Genomic DNA, 17,457 nt, shown 5'->3' on the forward strand with positions numbered 1-17,457 from the left:
AAAGAGATACATAAGACACATACTGTCTCTTCATTGAAACAGCTAATGACAATCAATCGCAGAAAATTCTAGTGTTAAAGAAGAGAATATGTTGAGCCGCATGATAATCTTAATTTGCCTACAGGTGTTGTTGTTTACAGAGATTTGCTAAGCTGCAGTGAACAAGAAATTGTGGATGAGCTGGGTACTCAGGCATAATAGAATCCCAAAGGCTGGGTGTGAATTTAATTTTCTTTTATTTAAAATTTAACATCAGCTGGATGTAACTTGTCAGCTGGGCCAGACCTAATGAAACTGAAAACACCAATTTATAGATAGGCCTACAGAATTTTTGAAGATGAATAATGAAAAAACTATCAGTTTTAGAAAAAAAAAAGTCTGAAATGAAATTTTTAATTTTTTCCCCAAATAATTAAATATTTCAATAAAAAATATAGGTTCCTAATTAAAAAAATTAAGATGACCTTTATTTAACCTTATCAAGGACAACATAGGCTGTAAACATATTTCCCCCTTGAAATGGAAAAACTTTAATAGGAAACTTTTTCCCTAAAATGTGTAGTTTTTGAGATATAGATGTGTCTCACTTTAAATAGACTACTCGGTATATATATATATATATAATACTAATAATAAAAATATATATGAGAATACAAATGAACTTACATCAATTACTTTAATGTAGTTTAAAAATTCATACCTAAAAGGTATGTCATAATCTAATTCTGTTGCAGGAAATGATTTATATTTCTCTGGCTCAATCACTCTAGGATCAATAAACTTTGCTAGAATCGTATTCAGTGTTCTCTGATCCCAATCATCTGATACACGACCCCCATATGAACACTCTCCAGTCATATAGTGTATCGCATCATATGGGATATCTTTTGAGTCATTAATATACATCTGGGAATCATAACAAAAACAAAATAAATAATTTTTACAACATCAGGGAGTTGTCAATTGGTTACAAACACATCTTTGTACCAGGAAATCAGTATCTTGAAGAAATAAGTGACTAAAAATAATTGTATAAACAGTGAAACACGTTAAGTATGTATAATCATTTTGTAAAATTAAAAATATAATGGGCTAAGAATAAAATAAATAGCAGTATTTAATTTTAACAGAGAATTAATTTACAGTATATGAAAACTTTCTAATTCTAAAGTAGAGAATTTTTACTTATTGTTTACTACTAAACTATGGAAGAAAACAGTCTCTTAAGTGTTGGTGATATACATCCATGTTTTATATATTACTTAAATAAATGCATATTAATACTTGTACTTAAGGTAAATGCTCTTACCTCAAATAATCTATTTTTCAGTAGGACAAGCCAACACACACCAAGCATGCAGGGGTCCATTGGTATGAAGGGGCAACTACAAAATTTTAAATGGAAATGATAAAACTGTGACACATGACTTTACAGGACAGACACAAAACTAAGGCAAAAAAGTTAGGCTATGACAATCTGAACCAAAATGGTGGCTATTATATGGTAGTTATATTGCTAGTTGCAAAAGTAGTCTACAGTATCTCTTAAATACTGCTCAACTGTTAAACACTAAAAACGAAAAGAAACTTTGCATACTCTCTGACATCAAAACGACCTATGAAACAGATTTTCTATAACAAAAAAAAAACACTTTTCAAAAAATCACCACTTTGGATTAGAGTTTTGGCCTGTTTAATTAATTTTAAATAGCTCACTAATTTGACTGCTAAGGTATTTTTATTAATTAGTCTCTTTTAACTGAAATCTTGAATGAATGGTTTGATAAGAAATGTACTTTATTATCATTTTTCTTTTTAATCTTATTTTTGAGTTAAAAAGCTTAGTTGTTGAAGAGGTATCGATAAGAACCTATAGATCTTTATTTTTTTATATTTCTATTATTTTTCTTTGTTTATTTTGTAATTTTTTTGTAAATAAATTTTGTTGGGGTGACAAGTAAACTTTTAATCTTCATTTTTTTACATTTATTTATGTTATTTTGATTCTTTTTTTGATTATAAGGCTAAGATACCTTAGGGATAACAGCATTATAAATCTGGAGAGTTCTTATTTCCTATTTTTTTTGTATAAGACTACTTGGGATGGACTGTAAATGTATCGGCACATATGTTTGTGCAGGGACTGAAAGCCTTTGTACTAGCAGTTTGCATGCATTAACCTAGCAGTTTTACAAGCAAACTAAAAACACTGTCATTTTCTATATGTCTTTTGTGGTATGATAATATATAAAAAACAGGTTTCATAAAATTGCTGTAGCATATGTAATTATTGAGTTTTATTCTAGATTACAAATTGATGTTGCAGTCAGGTTGTTTTAATGTTCTGCAATTTATGAATTGTTGTAAACACAACAGGCAATTCTAAGAATTTCATTTACTTATTTTTAATCTACTTTAATCATTGCGTTGTGAAGAATCATATGTCACACATCTCTTGCAATTATGTTCTAGAAGTGGTTATTATAGAAACATTTATTGCGGTGTATATTTTACTTAATAAAGTGAATAGCTATTAGTGATTTATTTTACTATTTGTTGTGTTGTTTTTATTTAAGGTTTTATCATAAATTCAGTCATTTAAATTTTTAATATTTCAATACAGTTATTTTCTTTTAAAATGCTTAAGTTAGGAAGAAAAGGTACAATAGTCCATAGTCATGCGAGGGAAAGTGTATTCAAGGTTTACAATTTCTTTTTACAAACCATGCCGGAACCAGAATAGTGAGGAAAACTGAAGTGTTGAATATGGCTGTTCAGGCGACAAAAGTATCAAAAGGAATGGTCCAAAAAATTATAGCAGAAGGGAAATCAAATGAAATTGAGATGCCATCTGAGTTCGTTTCGCTGAGAAAACGTGTAAATCGCCCCAGTACTAGCGCAATTTAAATTTGTTTGAGACGGATGCCTTGAGGCGTTTAATAAATCAATTTTATGTAGCTGAAAAATGCATTCCTACTGCGAAGAGAATTAAGCAAAAAGCCTGCAGAAGTGAAATTAATTTCAAAGGGAGTGAAAGATCTTTAAGGAGAATACTACATAAAATGGGATTTACATGGAAAAAAACAGAAGAAAACTGGAAAATACTGATAGAATGGCATGACATTAAAATGCAAAGAATGAAATTTCTAGACAAATTTCCTGTTTCATGAAGAAGGAAGACCGATTTTATATACAGATTTTATATTCACAGTAGTTATGTGACACCACAATTATACATACACAACAAACCATGAGGGACTGAAACCATCAGTATCCAAGGGCTCACTATTAATAATTGTTCATGCTATCTGTAATGAAGGATTCATTAACAATTCTCTACTTATGTATGCGTCAAATAATAAAAGAGAGTATCGCAAATAGATGGATTCTGAAAAGTACACGAAATGGTTACAGGAGAAGTGTATTCCCAACTCAATCAGTCATTGTACTAGATAATGCATTGTATCACAATCTTCTGCTAAAAAAGAAGCCAAATTCTAACTCTTTAAAAAGCGATATGATAAAATGGTTAGTCGAACAATGAATTAATAGTTCTCCTGCTATGACAAAGACTCAATCATATGATATAAAATTACACAAAAAAAATCAAAAGAAATTTCTAATAGATGACATTTTCGAAAATTACGGTCACACAGTTCTATGGCTGACACCTTATCAACCTGACTTAAATGCCATTGAAATGATTTGGAGTCAACTAAAGGGCAAGTAGCTAAAAGAGAAACAACTTTTAACATGTCAGACATTCTTAAGTTAGCTGAAGAGGAATTTCATAAAGTGTCTAAAGCTGAGTGGAGCAATGTCTGCGAGCATGTTGTCAACGCTAAAAAAAAATACATTGAAGAACATTTACATGATGTGCAAATCAACAATTCTGTGATAAATGTGAATTCAGATTCGGACATGAGATCTTTAGAATCTATTGACAACAGTGATTTCAGAATTTGCGAGCTACAACAATAAAGTGAGTAGAAAATATAATTACTTAAAGTACCTTAAAATAATAATATTAATTGGGATACTAAACTAGTTTTAATTAAATAGCATCGTATACATTTTTGATTATAAATATCACCTATATTAAACTGACAATGTTTTCAGTCAGCCTAGTACCGTGCCAAATGTTTGCTGAATGCTAGTAGCTTTTTGTGCCAACTTATATGCCAATAGTTCTAGTACTGTTGAAACAGATGTGAAAAGTATTAAATTATTAAATTAATTTTGTTACGCTGTCATATTCTGAAGTTTTTTATGTCAAATTCTCTTCAATGGCCATTAAATGATGTGACAACCCTACTCTTTTCATCCCAAATTATTGAGTTCCCCTATCTTAGGGGAAGCTTAAGGTATGATAGTTTCATACAGAAAAATAGATCATTTCAAGGTAGGAATTAGCATTTTCTAATTATCATTTTTTTATGTCGTAACTGTTGAAAAGTTATTTAACAGTTATCATGCTAATTGTCATTTTTCTATGTTTAGCTGTTGACAAAAGTTTTATATACCTGATATTTGTGATGGTATTTATATACGAAAAATAAACAGATACTTTAAAACTAAATTTTTTGAACATTATAGAAATTACAAAATTAATAAAAAAGGTTTATCGAATATGGCAGACCATCTAAAACAATAAACATTCTAATTCTGATATTAACACAAATTAGAAGTAGTAGAAATTAATAAAGATGACATAAAATTAAATATATTAGACAAATATTACATATATAAATACAAACAGAATTACCGTTTGATAAACCATCAGATAGTATTTGAGGTAAACGTTCTTATAAAAACTGCAGTAGATAGCAGCACTCATATAAATTAATACATACTTATCATTATTTTAGTATTTTTATTATGTAATAACGGAATTATTTCAATCATGACTGAGGATGAGGATCCTGTGAAAGTACTTTCATGAAAAATTAAGCTAAGATATGTCTTATATCAATATTCTGTAGTAAGTGGTTTATTGAATAAAATTTAAATATATAAGTATATAAAAATATATACATTTTTTTTTTTTTTTTTATGTAATTACTGTACGAAAACTTTTTTAATTTGTTGCTTTTATCACACTGTGCACAAAAATATTTTTCTTAATTAGATTTTACATCAGAATAACAAAAATAAGAGAAAAATTAAAATGAAAATCTCTATATATGGTTCCCAAATGCTGATTCGTTGATTAATAATACCTCACAGTAATATCACTGGAAACAATTAAATTTTTTTGGTTGAATTTTATAGATAAAATTCAATTGATAAACAGAATTTCTAAAAAGATACCATTCATAAATGTGACCTACAATAGCAACATGGAATTACTCTATTGCTTTATCATTATGCCTGTTGGTTTAGAGATAATTTTAATGTTCAATTTGTATACTATTCATTTATTGAATTTTTTACTTTGTTCTCTTTATTAAATTTCTTAGAGACATTGTTTCTTCTTGTAATTACAGAGGTCAAAGTCAATAGGATTTTGCTATTTTTAGATTTTACCTAAAAATTTAAAAGTATTTATAAAATAGTTTTACGCAGAAAAGACTAACACTATATAAAATTTGCAATACTCAGTTACACAGTATTTTTAGATTATACAGTAAAATTTCACTATACAAATTACAACAGAGTTATATAAAATTAAAGAGAATGCAAAAAATAACATTCTCCATGAAGTTGTTTAGGAAAAAAAATGTTGTCTATTTCCTGAGATGAAAGTGTAGAAGTTGATACTGCTGTTTGTCACAGCATTTGATATATAATAATACTAATAGTTGACTCCTAATGGAAAGGTTTTCTGGTATTTCTATTTCAATGTACTCTATGGAAGTAATTTATGTATTTTTATAAAACAACATATCTACTTAAAATGATTAGTAAGAAAGTGTAAACTTTACCCTAGTAGTTACAAGTAGTATTGAACTAATAATGACAAATCTGCTGATTAAATAAATCCCATTAACAGTAGTTTTTTTGTAAAGAAAAAATTTGTAACCTATGTGAAAGCTGGTGTTGCAAAATCATGAAGTATGTCTGACAAGTTCTGTTCTGAATTTCAACTTAACTGGTGATTTTATTCTGTACGATAATATAGCTTTAAATAGTAAGTATTTTCATTGTAAGTCTAAAGTAAATAAGCAAACTATTTTTTTTATTTATAAATAATTTTTAAAGATCTATGATGTCCATTTGTTTAAATAAATAAATATTTTATTCTCTTCAGTAAAAGTAACACATTATTTGCATTATGTAAGGAACGAGTAAGTGTGTTATTTTATGAATAAATAGAAGGAAGTGTCTGAACATATCAGGAGAAAGTAAATATTTGAAAATGCTAAATAAATAAAACAATTACAAATATTTTAGAAGGCAATAATGAAAATTATATGATCTCATATTATTTGCACACGTAAAATGAAGATCCAGGAAATTCAGGGTTTTAAGATTAACATTAATAGCTAATGGGTAAAGTAATAATGTATATGGAATAAAAAATCTTTCAATTATGTTTCAAATAAATTGGTAGGAAGAATTTTTAAATGGGTTGGTAATTTATTAAAAATTGCCTCAAGCATAATGAAAGATCTTTTCTTGCACGTACACAAAAACTTCTGTCTGGTTTGGTAGAGATGGAGATACTATTATTTAGGAGTAGACAAATATTTGCTCAATTTCTATTTTTGTTTTCCTGTAACTTTTATATTTTCTTATTAGAAAATATGAAAAATTTAATTTTTTGGGATTTCTCCAAATGTATTGAATGCATCACACTTGAACTAATCTTTAAGAGAATTCTGTATGTAAATTACATAAAAAATAATAAATTTAGCCTTACAAGTTTGCGTAAATGCAATACTTCATTTTTTTATGTTAGAGGGTAAAAAAGGGGGCATTTTTGATTGGCTCTTTTTACTCAAAGTGTTCCACACCTATATTTATGAAACGTTTTTCAGTGGAATTTTCATTTACCTATTAATGGGAATATGCCAGTAGTTTAGCAGGAACCACCTGGAATACTATATTTCACTTGTTCTATAATAACCAGAAAATGTTTAAAATTTATTAATATTTTTTTTCTTTATAGCTCGTCTAAATTATTTAATCATTCAAACCCATGTAATTACATGTACTTATAAAAAATAAACTATCATAAAAATTTGTAAATAAATAAAACTCACTAACTAGGATATTTAACAAAATTCAAAATTCAAACTGATTTAAAAAAAATTAATAAATTTTAACAGGTGCTTTAACCAGTAACTTTTGATTCTATTAATGTCCAGAACATATTAACAGTTTATACTTGTAACTGACCTGTAATTGCTGTACAGAAATCTGGTAATCAGACTCATTAAAATCATAAGGAATATTCCATCCTATGGCACCATATTTCTTCCTTTCCAGAATGACAGCATGAAAAAATGTTAATCCAAACAACAGTCTAGTAAACTGCCTATCTTTTCCTGGACATCCATAATAGAAATCACTATTTACCACAGGTTCAGAATTAAACATTCGTAATAGATTCTTTTTTAAGCCCGTTGGTGGTTCACTTGTCATTTTAACTGAATTTTGAAGAATTGACACAGGCAACTGAAAAATAAATATTATTGTAGTACATTAGATTCTATCTTAACCAACTTCCAAATTGATTCCATTCACTGACAAGTCCTTGCGAGTAAGTTATAATGTTTTTTTAAATCTTAACAATTAAAAATAAGTGAATTGATGTTGCAACAGGAAAATTCCATGTATCCTCTTGAAAAATGGATATAAATTATAAATATTAAAGTTCTTCTGCCATTATTGCAGTATTAATTTGTGTTTACTGTTCATATATATTACATCAATTGACTATGAATCATATCCTGCAGTGTACAATGTTTGTATAAATACTACTGTAATCACATCACATGTAATGAATGTTTGGTTAACTCCTTCACACCTTCATTCTATTTTCCTTTGCGCAGAATAATGTTAATTTTTCTAATTAAAAAAAATATTTTATTTAATTATATTTTAAATAATTAATTATTGTAAAATCCAATTTGAATAAACATTAACATCTTTCTTTCATGACAAGACCAAAAAGAGCAGTTTTTTAACACTTATATATCAGAGGTATACATCTATAAGATAGAAATAGGAGCTTGGATAGAAATGTCACAGTGCAATATTTACAGTATGAGCAGCAACTTCAGCTCATTCTATCATAATGATTTGCAATACCAATCATTTTATGTGGGCATGATTGTGTGAAATCAATCTAATCAATGTAATGGAATCATTAGTCTTCAGTCAAGCTTAACACTATAGTTGGAAAAACTATCTATCTGATAATACTGATAATACTCATAAAATTTTTATAAGCTTCTATTCCTGTGGCCAGTTCACTAGCTGTTTTTTCTTTACTAAATGTAGGATAAACAGCAAACCACTAACAAATAATAAAAAATACAGAAATAATATTGAAACATTAAAAGAAGTCAAATCAATCTGAGCAAATACAATAATAAACTAACAGATATTAATGAAAACTACACATCCTTACACAATATTTCAATAGGCAAATTGCTTATTGATTTTTTATCAACAGTTATTAACAAGGAACTATCCATGCATAACCCATTACAGTATTTTGAAAGAAAACAATAGCCAAAACTCAATAACATAATATTGTGTCAGAGGAATTTTTTTGTAACATATGTGAATGACATATTACATCAGGTTCTGGGCAAAGGTTAAAGTGTTTTGTTGGTTTTGTGTTGTGTCAAATTTAAATTATAAATGATAAATGAAAACAGGATTTCCTTTCATTACAGAAAAAACTTTTATGTTGACTGACTTTCTATGAATTTGAACATAAATTGATCATGCCCAAGTCAATTTGGGGAAAATCAACTGTACTTTTAGAATTAAACTATAAAACCTAATTTTAAGTACAGAATTAATGTGAATTATTTCATAATCATGAATAATGTAAATTTTTATTACCAAAACATCATTTAATAATACATATCCTGTGTTAAATTTATTTTCATGTTTGTTAAAAATTACAGATCACAGTTAAGTAAAACTGCTACATAATGTTTTTAGTTCATTTATCCAATGTAGAGAAAGGTTTTCATCATCAAATGTTGCAGAAAATTAATTTCTGGACGTCTATAATGGTATAAATTTTAAGTAATCTAAATACTTTATAAAAGTTGTTGCTTGTGGTATATAAAGCTAATAATTTCATACCTGGTATTCAATTCAAAACAAAAAAGAAGCACAATAATGTACCAAACTGCTTTAAAAATGCTATTAAAACTTCATAATGTGGATTAATAACCTGAAAGTTATCACTTTGTAACAAATTATAGGTTTATAAATTACATACATTTATTAACAGTCACTGGACTTTTTGACCAAAGAAATTTATTTACAATATTATCTGAACTGATCTTGTTACTAAAAGTTATGAAATGTAGCTAAATGTTTCTTTCTAAGAAATATAAAAAACCTATTTGTTTTGTGTTTGGTCACAAATTATTGGTATTTATTTTCAGTCATGCCTTAGACGACAAACAGTGCAGACATATTCACCTGAGGACTAATTTCAGGACCTGAAGTATTGAGCTTCTTCTTAGACCTCCATTGTTTATGAGCTGTAATCTTATCTGCTAGCAAAAAATTTTTAAATTTATTATTCCTTTAAAAGTTGCAAAATTTTTCAACTTACCTTATTTGGTTTTCTATGAGTATTTCTGAAATATTAGTGTATTTTTTTTATCATTTATTTTTTTATATCTTTTTTTTTGGGCTATATTATTTTCATTGCTTCAGAGCTTTTCAGTTGTATGTCTGCACGTTGCCAACAACCTTGATGTGGTGAGATCAAGAAAGAAATTTGATCTTCTCAATAGAGTTGTCTCATGACAACAGACCTTTTCTGCCACCTCAAGGATACTGACAAGTGCAGCACAGTTGCAGGAATTTCTATCAGTTGTCAAATTAACGCATGTTCTCACAACTTGGGCTTAACTACATCTCTTTCAGTTTTGATTCAAAATTAAGAGAGAACATTTAACGATAAAGGGCCACTTAGTCTGGTAAAGTTATCTGTCATTGGGCAGATCTCGATTCAAAAGAATTAAAACTGGAAGTTTTAATGATATACTTTATAGTCATGTGCTTACAGCAATAATTACTAAATACAGGATTTGGGAAACCTTTGAGGCATATAATTAATTAATGATTCATAGATTGCAGTACAGTATCCTATGGTCTTCTTTTTGTTTTACGTTACTGGGGTTGTTACATGATAAATGTAAGTTCTGGAAATAAATTTTTCTAAAAATGAAGAAATAATTCAAACTATAAAAAGAGGAAGGTTATGAAACTGCAGCCATTCTTGTACAGAAGCTTAAGGTTCTACCATACAGCAGCTAATATAATGGGAGAGACTGAAGGAAATACACAGTAGCTCTATTTCCTAACAATCTTTGCAATTAGCTTTCCTTGTCTGTATAATCTTTTTAGTCAGTTAGCTATTACAGTTCAGTTATCTAAGATGGTAGTAACTTATAGTATTGTGAAGAAACTTGATGGTCTTGCAACATATAAGACATCTCTGGGATAAGCATAAATAAAAATAGGATTTATTCTCTTATTGTAGTTTCTCCATGACTTGTTTTGGTCAATCACTTATGTCTTGAAGTGCAATCTATACTGCTTAGATATTTAGAGCCCACAATTAAAAAAAGTTCAATTAAGCATGAATGCTGAGGAAGTGGGTCTAGGCTTTCCTGTAGCTTAAACAAGCAAAGGAGGTCAAGACAAAAAATTAAGAAAGTAGAGTAGGAAAAGGAAATGAAGTGAACAATTTATTAAATCTATAAATTTAAATTTAGAATTAAAAAGATCTTGCAATGCGATAAAATACCTTATCAGTCGGAGCACTTGTCAACCACAATCGAAAATTACTATGAGTTTGAAATTGTAAATTCTCATGTATTTTTTCTAAATGAGGCATCCAAGGAACAGCTAAGTGACAATTTTGTAAACATACCCATGACCCTTCTTTTTTTGCATTTTCAATTATTTCTTCTGCGATAGGACCCTGTTTAATGAATAAAAAATAATTACTAAGACAAATTTACTGCATTATTTTACATTACTAATTTATTTAAAAAATACTTAAATGATTAATTACCCTACTGTGAAGATGAACTAAATCTGTAAACGTCTAGCCAGTCATTCTTATATTTTGTTTCAGTTAGGCTCATTACTGATTTCTTATTTTTAACATAATTTGTTTGATAGATGATAGGTAATCCAGAAGTTACCTTAGAAAAATCTACTTACAAAGTAAGCAGCTTTACAGCCATTAAAAACACTCACTTCAATCAAAAATTTAAATGAGTAAATTTAACAAACAAATTTGCTCCTACATTTATTCCATTTGTATGTACTACCAGCTTCCTTTATTGCTGAAAGTGCAACATATGTTTTTTGTTAATGTTAAAAAATATCATTACAAAGAAAAATGTGTGAAGGAAACGATGTATGATCATATTTTCTGCACTTCTTTTTCAGATTTTATATTTTTATTAAGGTCCAGAACAATCATAGCATAGTAGAGCTAATTCTCTAAGGTTTGATTTTATTATTTTTTCAATTAAATTCCAATCTTTTTATCCTTTTAAAAGGCTGTAAACCAGCCAAAATTATTTGAAACTTAAATATATTATGTTTCCTTGACAATTTTCAGAACTGAATCTGACTCAGCTTTCTTCAAATGACTTTTAATTGCAACATTCCTACACCACAGAATCTCAGATCACTGACTTTTCTTTATGTGGAATCTACCTGTACAATGTATGTTTGAAGTCACACTTTTAATGCTTTGTTAACTACTAGCTACTTTCTTTTTTTTGGTAAATTCTTATTTATGAAATATAATATAATAAAAGTAGAAACCTGCTATGACAAACCAAATCAAATTTTATAATAAAACATTTTTAATAACTTACTTCAAAATGTTTTCAATTGTCTTAGGGACCATTTTCAGTGACTGGTTTTTCTGTTCTCATGTTGGTGTCAGCTGTTGTTATTGCTGGCATTTTTTTTTAATTGGGCAGACACATATTTAGAATGTTGAAAAGTCTGTGATCTCAATTATGTCTAGTCACTGTGTGTATCATTATTGTGTGTTATTTTATAATAATAAAGTATATTAAGATGTGGTCCTTTTTAGTGTAGGTGTAGAATAACAAAATTGTTATCAATGTTTGTGGATTTGTGTCTGTAAGATTACTGGCAAATGATTCTATGTTAGTGTGAAGAACTCTTAAGTATTCATTGTATCTTTGTTTGAAGCTGCATCCTGTCTGATTGATGCAGAACATTGTGCATTCAAAATAGTTTGAATAGGGTCAATTTAAATACTCCAGGGAGCATTGTGTTTGCCGATTGTGTTTTGTGTAATATGTGTTTGTTTGCATTGTGTTTCATGTTATGTTCATGGTTCTGAAGGCCACAATGGATCCAATTTTTTTTTAAATTTGTGAGCTATTTTCTTTGAGTCTTAGTTTATGTGATGTATTTTTGATTTTGTTTATCTTATTTTGTGTAAGAGTGTGTCAGCAAGTCTACTATTATATTTGTAGACGTATACTAGGCGTTTGTTCTGTCTAGTTCTGTGTGGTCTCAGGTGATATGAGTGTGTTGGTTGGTTTGGATCATATTTAAAAAAGTTGATAGTGTAAAGTTGGAGGTTTGAAATGTAGTTTTGAGAATGACTGTCTTTATTATTTTTCTGTATATTTTGGAAGTGATTTTTATTCGTTGTCTTTGGTGATGGTTGAGAAAATTTATTTTTTGTAATGTTTGTAATCTACTATAAAGTTTAATTTTTGGTATATTTTGTAAAAAATTGGTGCAGACTGTACTACTACAAATAAAAACATCAGTCTGTTCCCAGAATAATATCCTATGTTATTATTTGTATTATTCAGATATTTTCTACATATGCTTAACAATAAGTAAGAAAAAGTGATGTTATAAATTATTAACGTTATCAATTAAATAGTTATTAGCTTTAATTATTGGACTATGTTATTACCTAGTCAAGTTTTATAAATTTTAAATTCAATCACAAATGTAAAGATTCACAAACCACCCTCAACTGTATTACTAAAGTTCATTAACACCAGATAATATTTCAGAACAGTCTTCAGTAATATAGGTTTCCTACTGCTGTTTGTTTCATCAGAAGAAATAAAAGTACACACAGAATCACTGATCAGTAGTTTCTGCAACTTTTCTTCAATTTCTCTTGACCATTACATTTTAGATTCCAAACTTCAGGTCTCATTGTAGAAAATTTCTTTTTACATAATTTAATCACATCCACGATTTTAAACAAAATATTGCTCTCAGCCATGTACTTTTTACATCTATACACATTAGCTGTGTAGGATTTAAAAAATAAAGTTGGTAAGGCACCAAATGAAGAACATCATATCCATGATCTTGAAGTACTTTATTGACAATATGTATTTTAAGGCTTGATTTTCTCATAGAATGATATTCTTTTGTTTTATTCTTTTGGGTTGTAATGTATTATAAATGATTTTATGTTCTCTCTTAATATACTATAAATTCAATCTGATCCACCAATACAGCTCTAAATTCATGCATTTTACCCACATAAATGAAGAAAGTTCCCTTTGCTGATTTTTTTCCCCATAAATTAAAGTACAATTAATTATTAATTCATGAGTTAGTCTGTTTAAAATTTTACCACTTGAACCAACCTTGGCTTTGTTCCTGACATATCTTTATAATTTCTACTCAAAAAATAAAAAAAAATAACTAAAAAACAGCTGAAAAATACTGAACTTGCCTGTATTAATTCTAATGGAAATAAAATTGTCATAGTAAATTACACCAAGAACTATTTTTATGAAGAAAATTTAAGCTGTACATTGTAAAAATTTTATATAGTCAAGCAAGATGTAGAATGAATGCTCTTACAAAACTAAATTTGGAATGAACAGTTATTTTATTGTGAACTAAATTGCCATTAATAAAACAAAACAAACATTGAAAATAAAATCAATCAATCAGTATTTTTAAATAAATAAATCTATATATGCACAAGATCTAATTTCTGGAATATATTATCATCATTTGTTCAGAGAGTAATAACACAATTATTTTCAACAAGCAATACAAGTCAAAAATCTTAAATCAGAAATAATCACTGCAATATAACTTATATATATTTACTGGTAGGCAGGAAGTAAGTCTTGGATTTCACTGGCATACATATTGCTGTCTCTTTCTAGTTCATCAGCATTCTAATGCTGGGCCTACTGTACCATTCTGCACCACAAATTAAAATTTTTAGCTAAATACAAACATAATAAAACACTCGCAAGCTGTCCCATCAATTAAAAGATGGGGAAATGTGGAGGGGAGGAGTAAAACCTTGTAAAGAAACAACCACAATTCTCTGGTTGGTTGAACCTTGTAGGGCCCCTGCCTAGGGTTACAGATGAAAACAATCTTGGTCACAGTCAACAGATGAAACAGATTGAAAACAGTTAAACGACCTTGAAGGCAGAAGAGGAAGAAATCCTAATGGCAGAGAGAGCAGAAGAGTCTAGGGAGTAGACAAAAGGAATTCCAGGGTGGCTAGGCTCTGTAAGCTGCAGTGAAAGGAGCTTGCCTAGGAGAAGGGAACTCCAATAAAAAATCCCCTGGTCCTCCAGGTTGGGGGTTGGGTGTGGTGTTTGCTGTACCACCTTGTAAAATGAAAATTGCATCAAATACAAGCAATGAACTTTGGATCAAGACTGGAAACACAAAATCCACTGGATTCACAGAAACTTAATCCAGTGAACCAGATTGACCACCACATTGAAGCAAATAAGATAATATGGAGGAAGAAATGGGAGTATATGAGGAGTAAATTAAAGAACATAGAAAACTTTACTAGACCTCATGAAATTAAATGTTTTATAATGTGGTTTAAAGTAATGAAAACTAGCTTTCAGCCAAAACTCAATTTATTAAAAGACAAAGGTAGTAATGTCATTTATACTGAGAAGCAAGTTAAAGAATGATAGGCAGAGTTCTCTGCAAAACTCTTCCAGGGGAGAGGGAGGTTCGGGAGTGGAAGGTTGGAATCTAGAACACAACAAATGGAGGAAGTAGAGATAGATAAGCCCACTATTTTGGAGGTTGGAAATGCCACAAATAGGCAGAAGAATGGTAAGGCACCTGATGAAGACCTAACAGCAGTGGTGATATGGAAGTATAGTGGAAGAAATCCTGTACAGTTACTCCAAAAACTCATAGTGAAGGTAACTGCCTGGAAATTGTTATAATTGATGTGCCCCATTTTCAAAAAAGGAGATAGGCAGAAATGCATCAATTACAAAACAATCAACCTTCTGGATAAAGAATATAAAATATTTTCAAGCATATTAACAAAGAAAATAAACATATATGCTGAAGAAATCACTAGAGAATACCAGTGTGGCTTTAGACAGGATAAAGGCACTTTAGATCAGATCTTTGTGCTACATCAGACCATGGAAAAATGCTTTGAATACGGGAGAGATATCTAATAAGTTATTCATGGATTTTCAACAGGCATTTGATAGAGTTAATAAAGAGGCAGTCTTGGAGGCAATGGAGGGCTACAAAATTCCCTGTAAACTCATACGATTGGCATAAATGATGCTCACTAACATTGGAATGGTTTTGGATGAAGATAAAACAAGCAAAACATACAAAGTCATTAATGGAGTAAGACAAGGCGACTCATTTCAGCAACATTTTTTTAACTTGGCACTCCATAAAACAATGAGAAGACTGGGTACCAAAGGCAACATTACATACAGAACTATCCAAGTGCATGCATAGCAGATGAAATAGTACTGATTGCCAGAAATATGCAAGCCTTGGTAGAAGGCTTTGAGGCACTGGTGGCAGAGGTGAACACTGTGGGTCTACAATTTAATGAAGCAAAACAAAGTACATGAAACAAGTATGACTGAAACAAGAATACAAAGTGTACAAAAAGGCGGATACACTTTTGAAAATAATAAAAATACCATATACCTTGGAACTACACTTACCTATAACAACATCTCTGAAGAAATTAGAAGGAGAATTATGCTGGGCAACAAAGCATATTTTGAAGTAAAGAATGATCTCTATAACTGCAAAGATCAAAATACACAAAACTTTGATTAGACCTGTTGTGACGTATGGCTGAGTTTGGAAAATAGGTAATACTTGAGAATTTTTGAAAGGAAAATAATTCAAAGAATATATGGACCTGTCAACGAGGGAGGAGTATGGTGAAACCAACACAACAAAGAGGTTAAGAATATTTTTCACAGACAGAATAAAATCCCATTAATAAAATCAAAAAGAATCGCTGAACTGGAACATGTTGAGTGAATGACACCTCAGAGGACTTAGAGGCAAGTAGTGAGTGCAACCATTGAAAGTGTAAGAAAAAGAGAAGACTGAGGTCACAATGGCTGAAGAAAGTGAGGAACAATTTGACGTGATGCAGGCAGGGGACTGGAGAGTGGTTACAGAGAGGAGGGAAGATTGCAGGCGAATTTTGGAGGAGGCCAAAGTCTATCCAGGACTGCAGTGCCAAGTTAAGTAAGTAAATAAACAAATAAATTTTCTTGATCTTACCATAACAAAAACCAAAAATATACTTTAAAAATATATGGAAACCAGCAATGACAGAAAATCCTATTCACAGCTGATTTAACTACCTGATCTTGCATTAATTATGTTCCTTAACATCTCTTAACTATTAGAGTTATAGGAAGTGTTTTGTAGTTGAGAAAAGATTAGACTGAATGTTCTTGATTTGCTCTTAATTAGAATTACTTTCAATAAATAGAGCTTACCTAATTATTATTGTAGTTACAAAGAGTATAAAATGCAGTGTTTCAAGTCTGAAAGTGGTGTAATTTAATTTATTACTTTTTTAATATCTGTCCTAGTCTTTATCAGTCTGTAATGCAAGTGTAGCCTGTGCAGTACAAACGGAACCAGAGTTGCTTTCTCTGAATGATGTTAATTACATAACCATTCCTTTCAATGAAGGAATGAAAGTGTCACTTGCAGGATTGAATATCAACTACATTTCAGTGCTTACTGGTGAGTAACAGTACATTCTGTACAATAAAGAAGGTAACAAGAAACCATTTCACTTCTCATTTTCTTAATAAGCCCAGCATGAGTGTTTATTCTTGAAAATATCTATTTAATTTTCAAGAGTGATTTGCGATCAATGTCAGGCCATCTACAGTCATTACAATGATGCTACTTAACATAATTACATGTTCAGTTAAAAAGATGCCAATGCAAAAAAAGAAGTTGTGGTGAAGATACAAGTTTTTA

At 29.5% G+C, this 17,457-nt stretch overlaps 1 protein-coding gene across 1 annotated transcript in view; it reads right to left on the reverse strand.

Annotated features, from left to right (window-relative positions):
- Nucleotides 1-17,457, reverse strand: part of Dhc62B (Dynein heavy chain at 62B) — a 253,254-nt gene that overhangs the window by 18,096 nt on the left and 217,701 nt on the right. Inside the window, exons 49-51 of the mRNA XM_075361705.1 lie at nt 10,955-11,131; nt 7,342-7,620; nt 667-906 (exon numbers count right to left, since the gene is read on the reverse strand). Coding sequence (XP_075217820.1) covers nt 667-906; nt 7,342-7,620; nt 10,955-11,131 — 696 coding nt within the window. The remainder of the gene's footprint in view (nt 1-666; nt 907-7,341; nt 7,621-10,954; nt 11,132-17,457) is intronic.

This window comes from Lycorma delicatula, chromosome 4 (assembly GCF_047948215.1).
Source record: "Lycorma delicatula isolate Av1 chromosome 4, ASM4794821v1, whole genome shotgun sequence".
NCBI classification, from domain to species: Eukaryota; Metazoa; Arthropoda; class Insecta; order Hemiptera; family Fulgoridae; genus Lycorma; species Lycorma delicatula.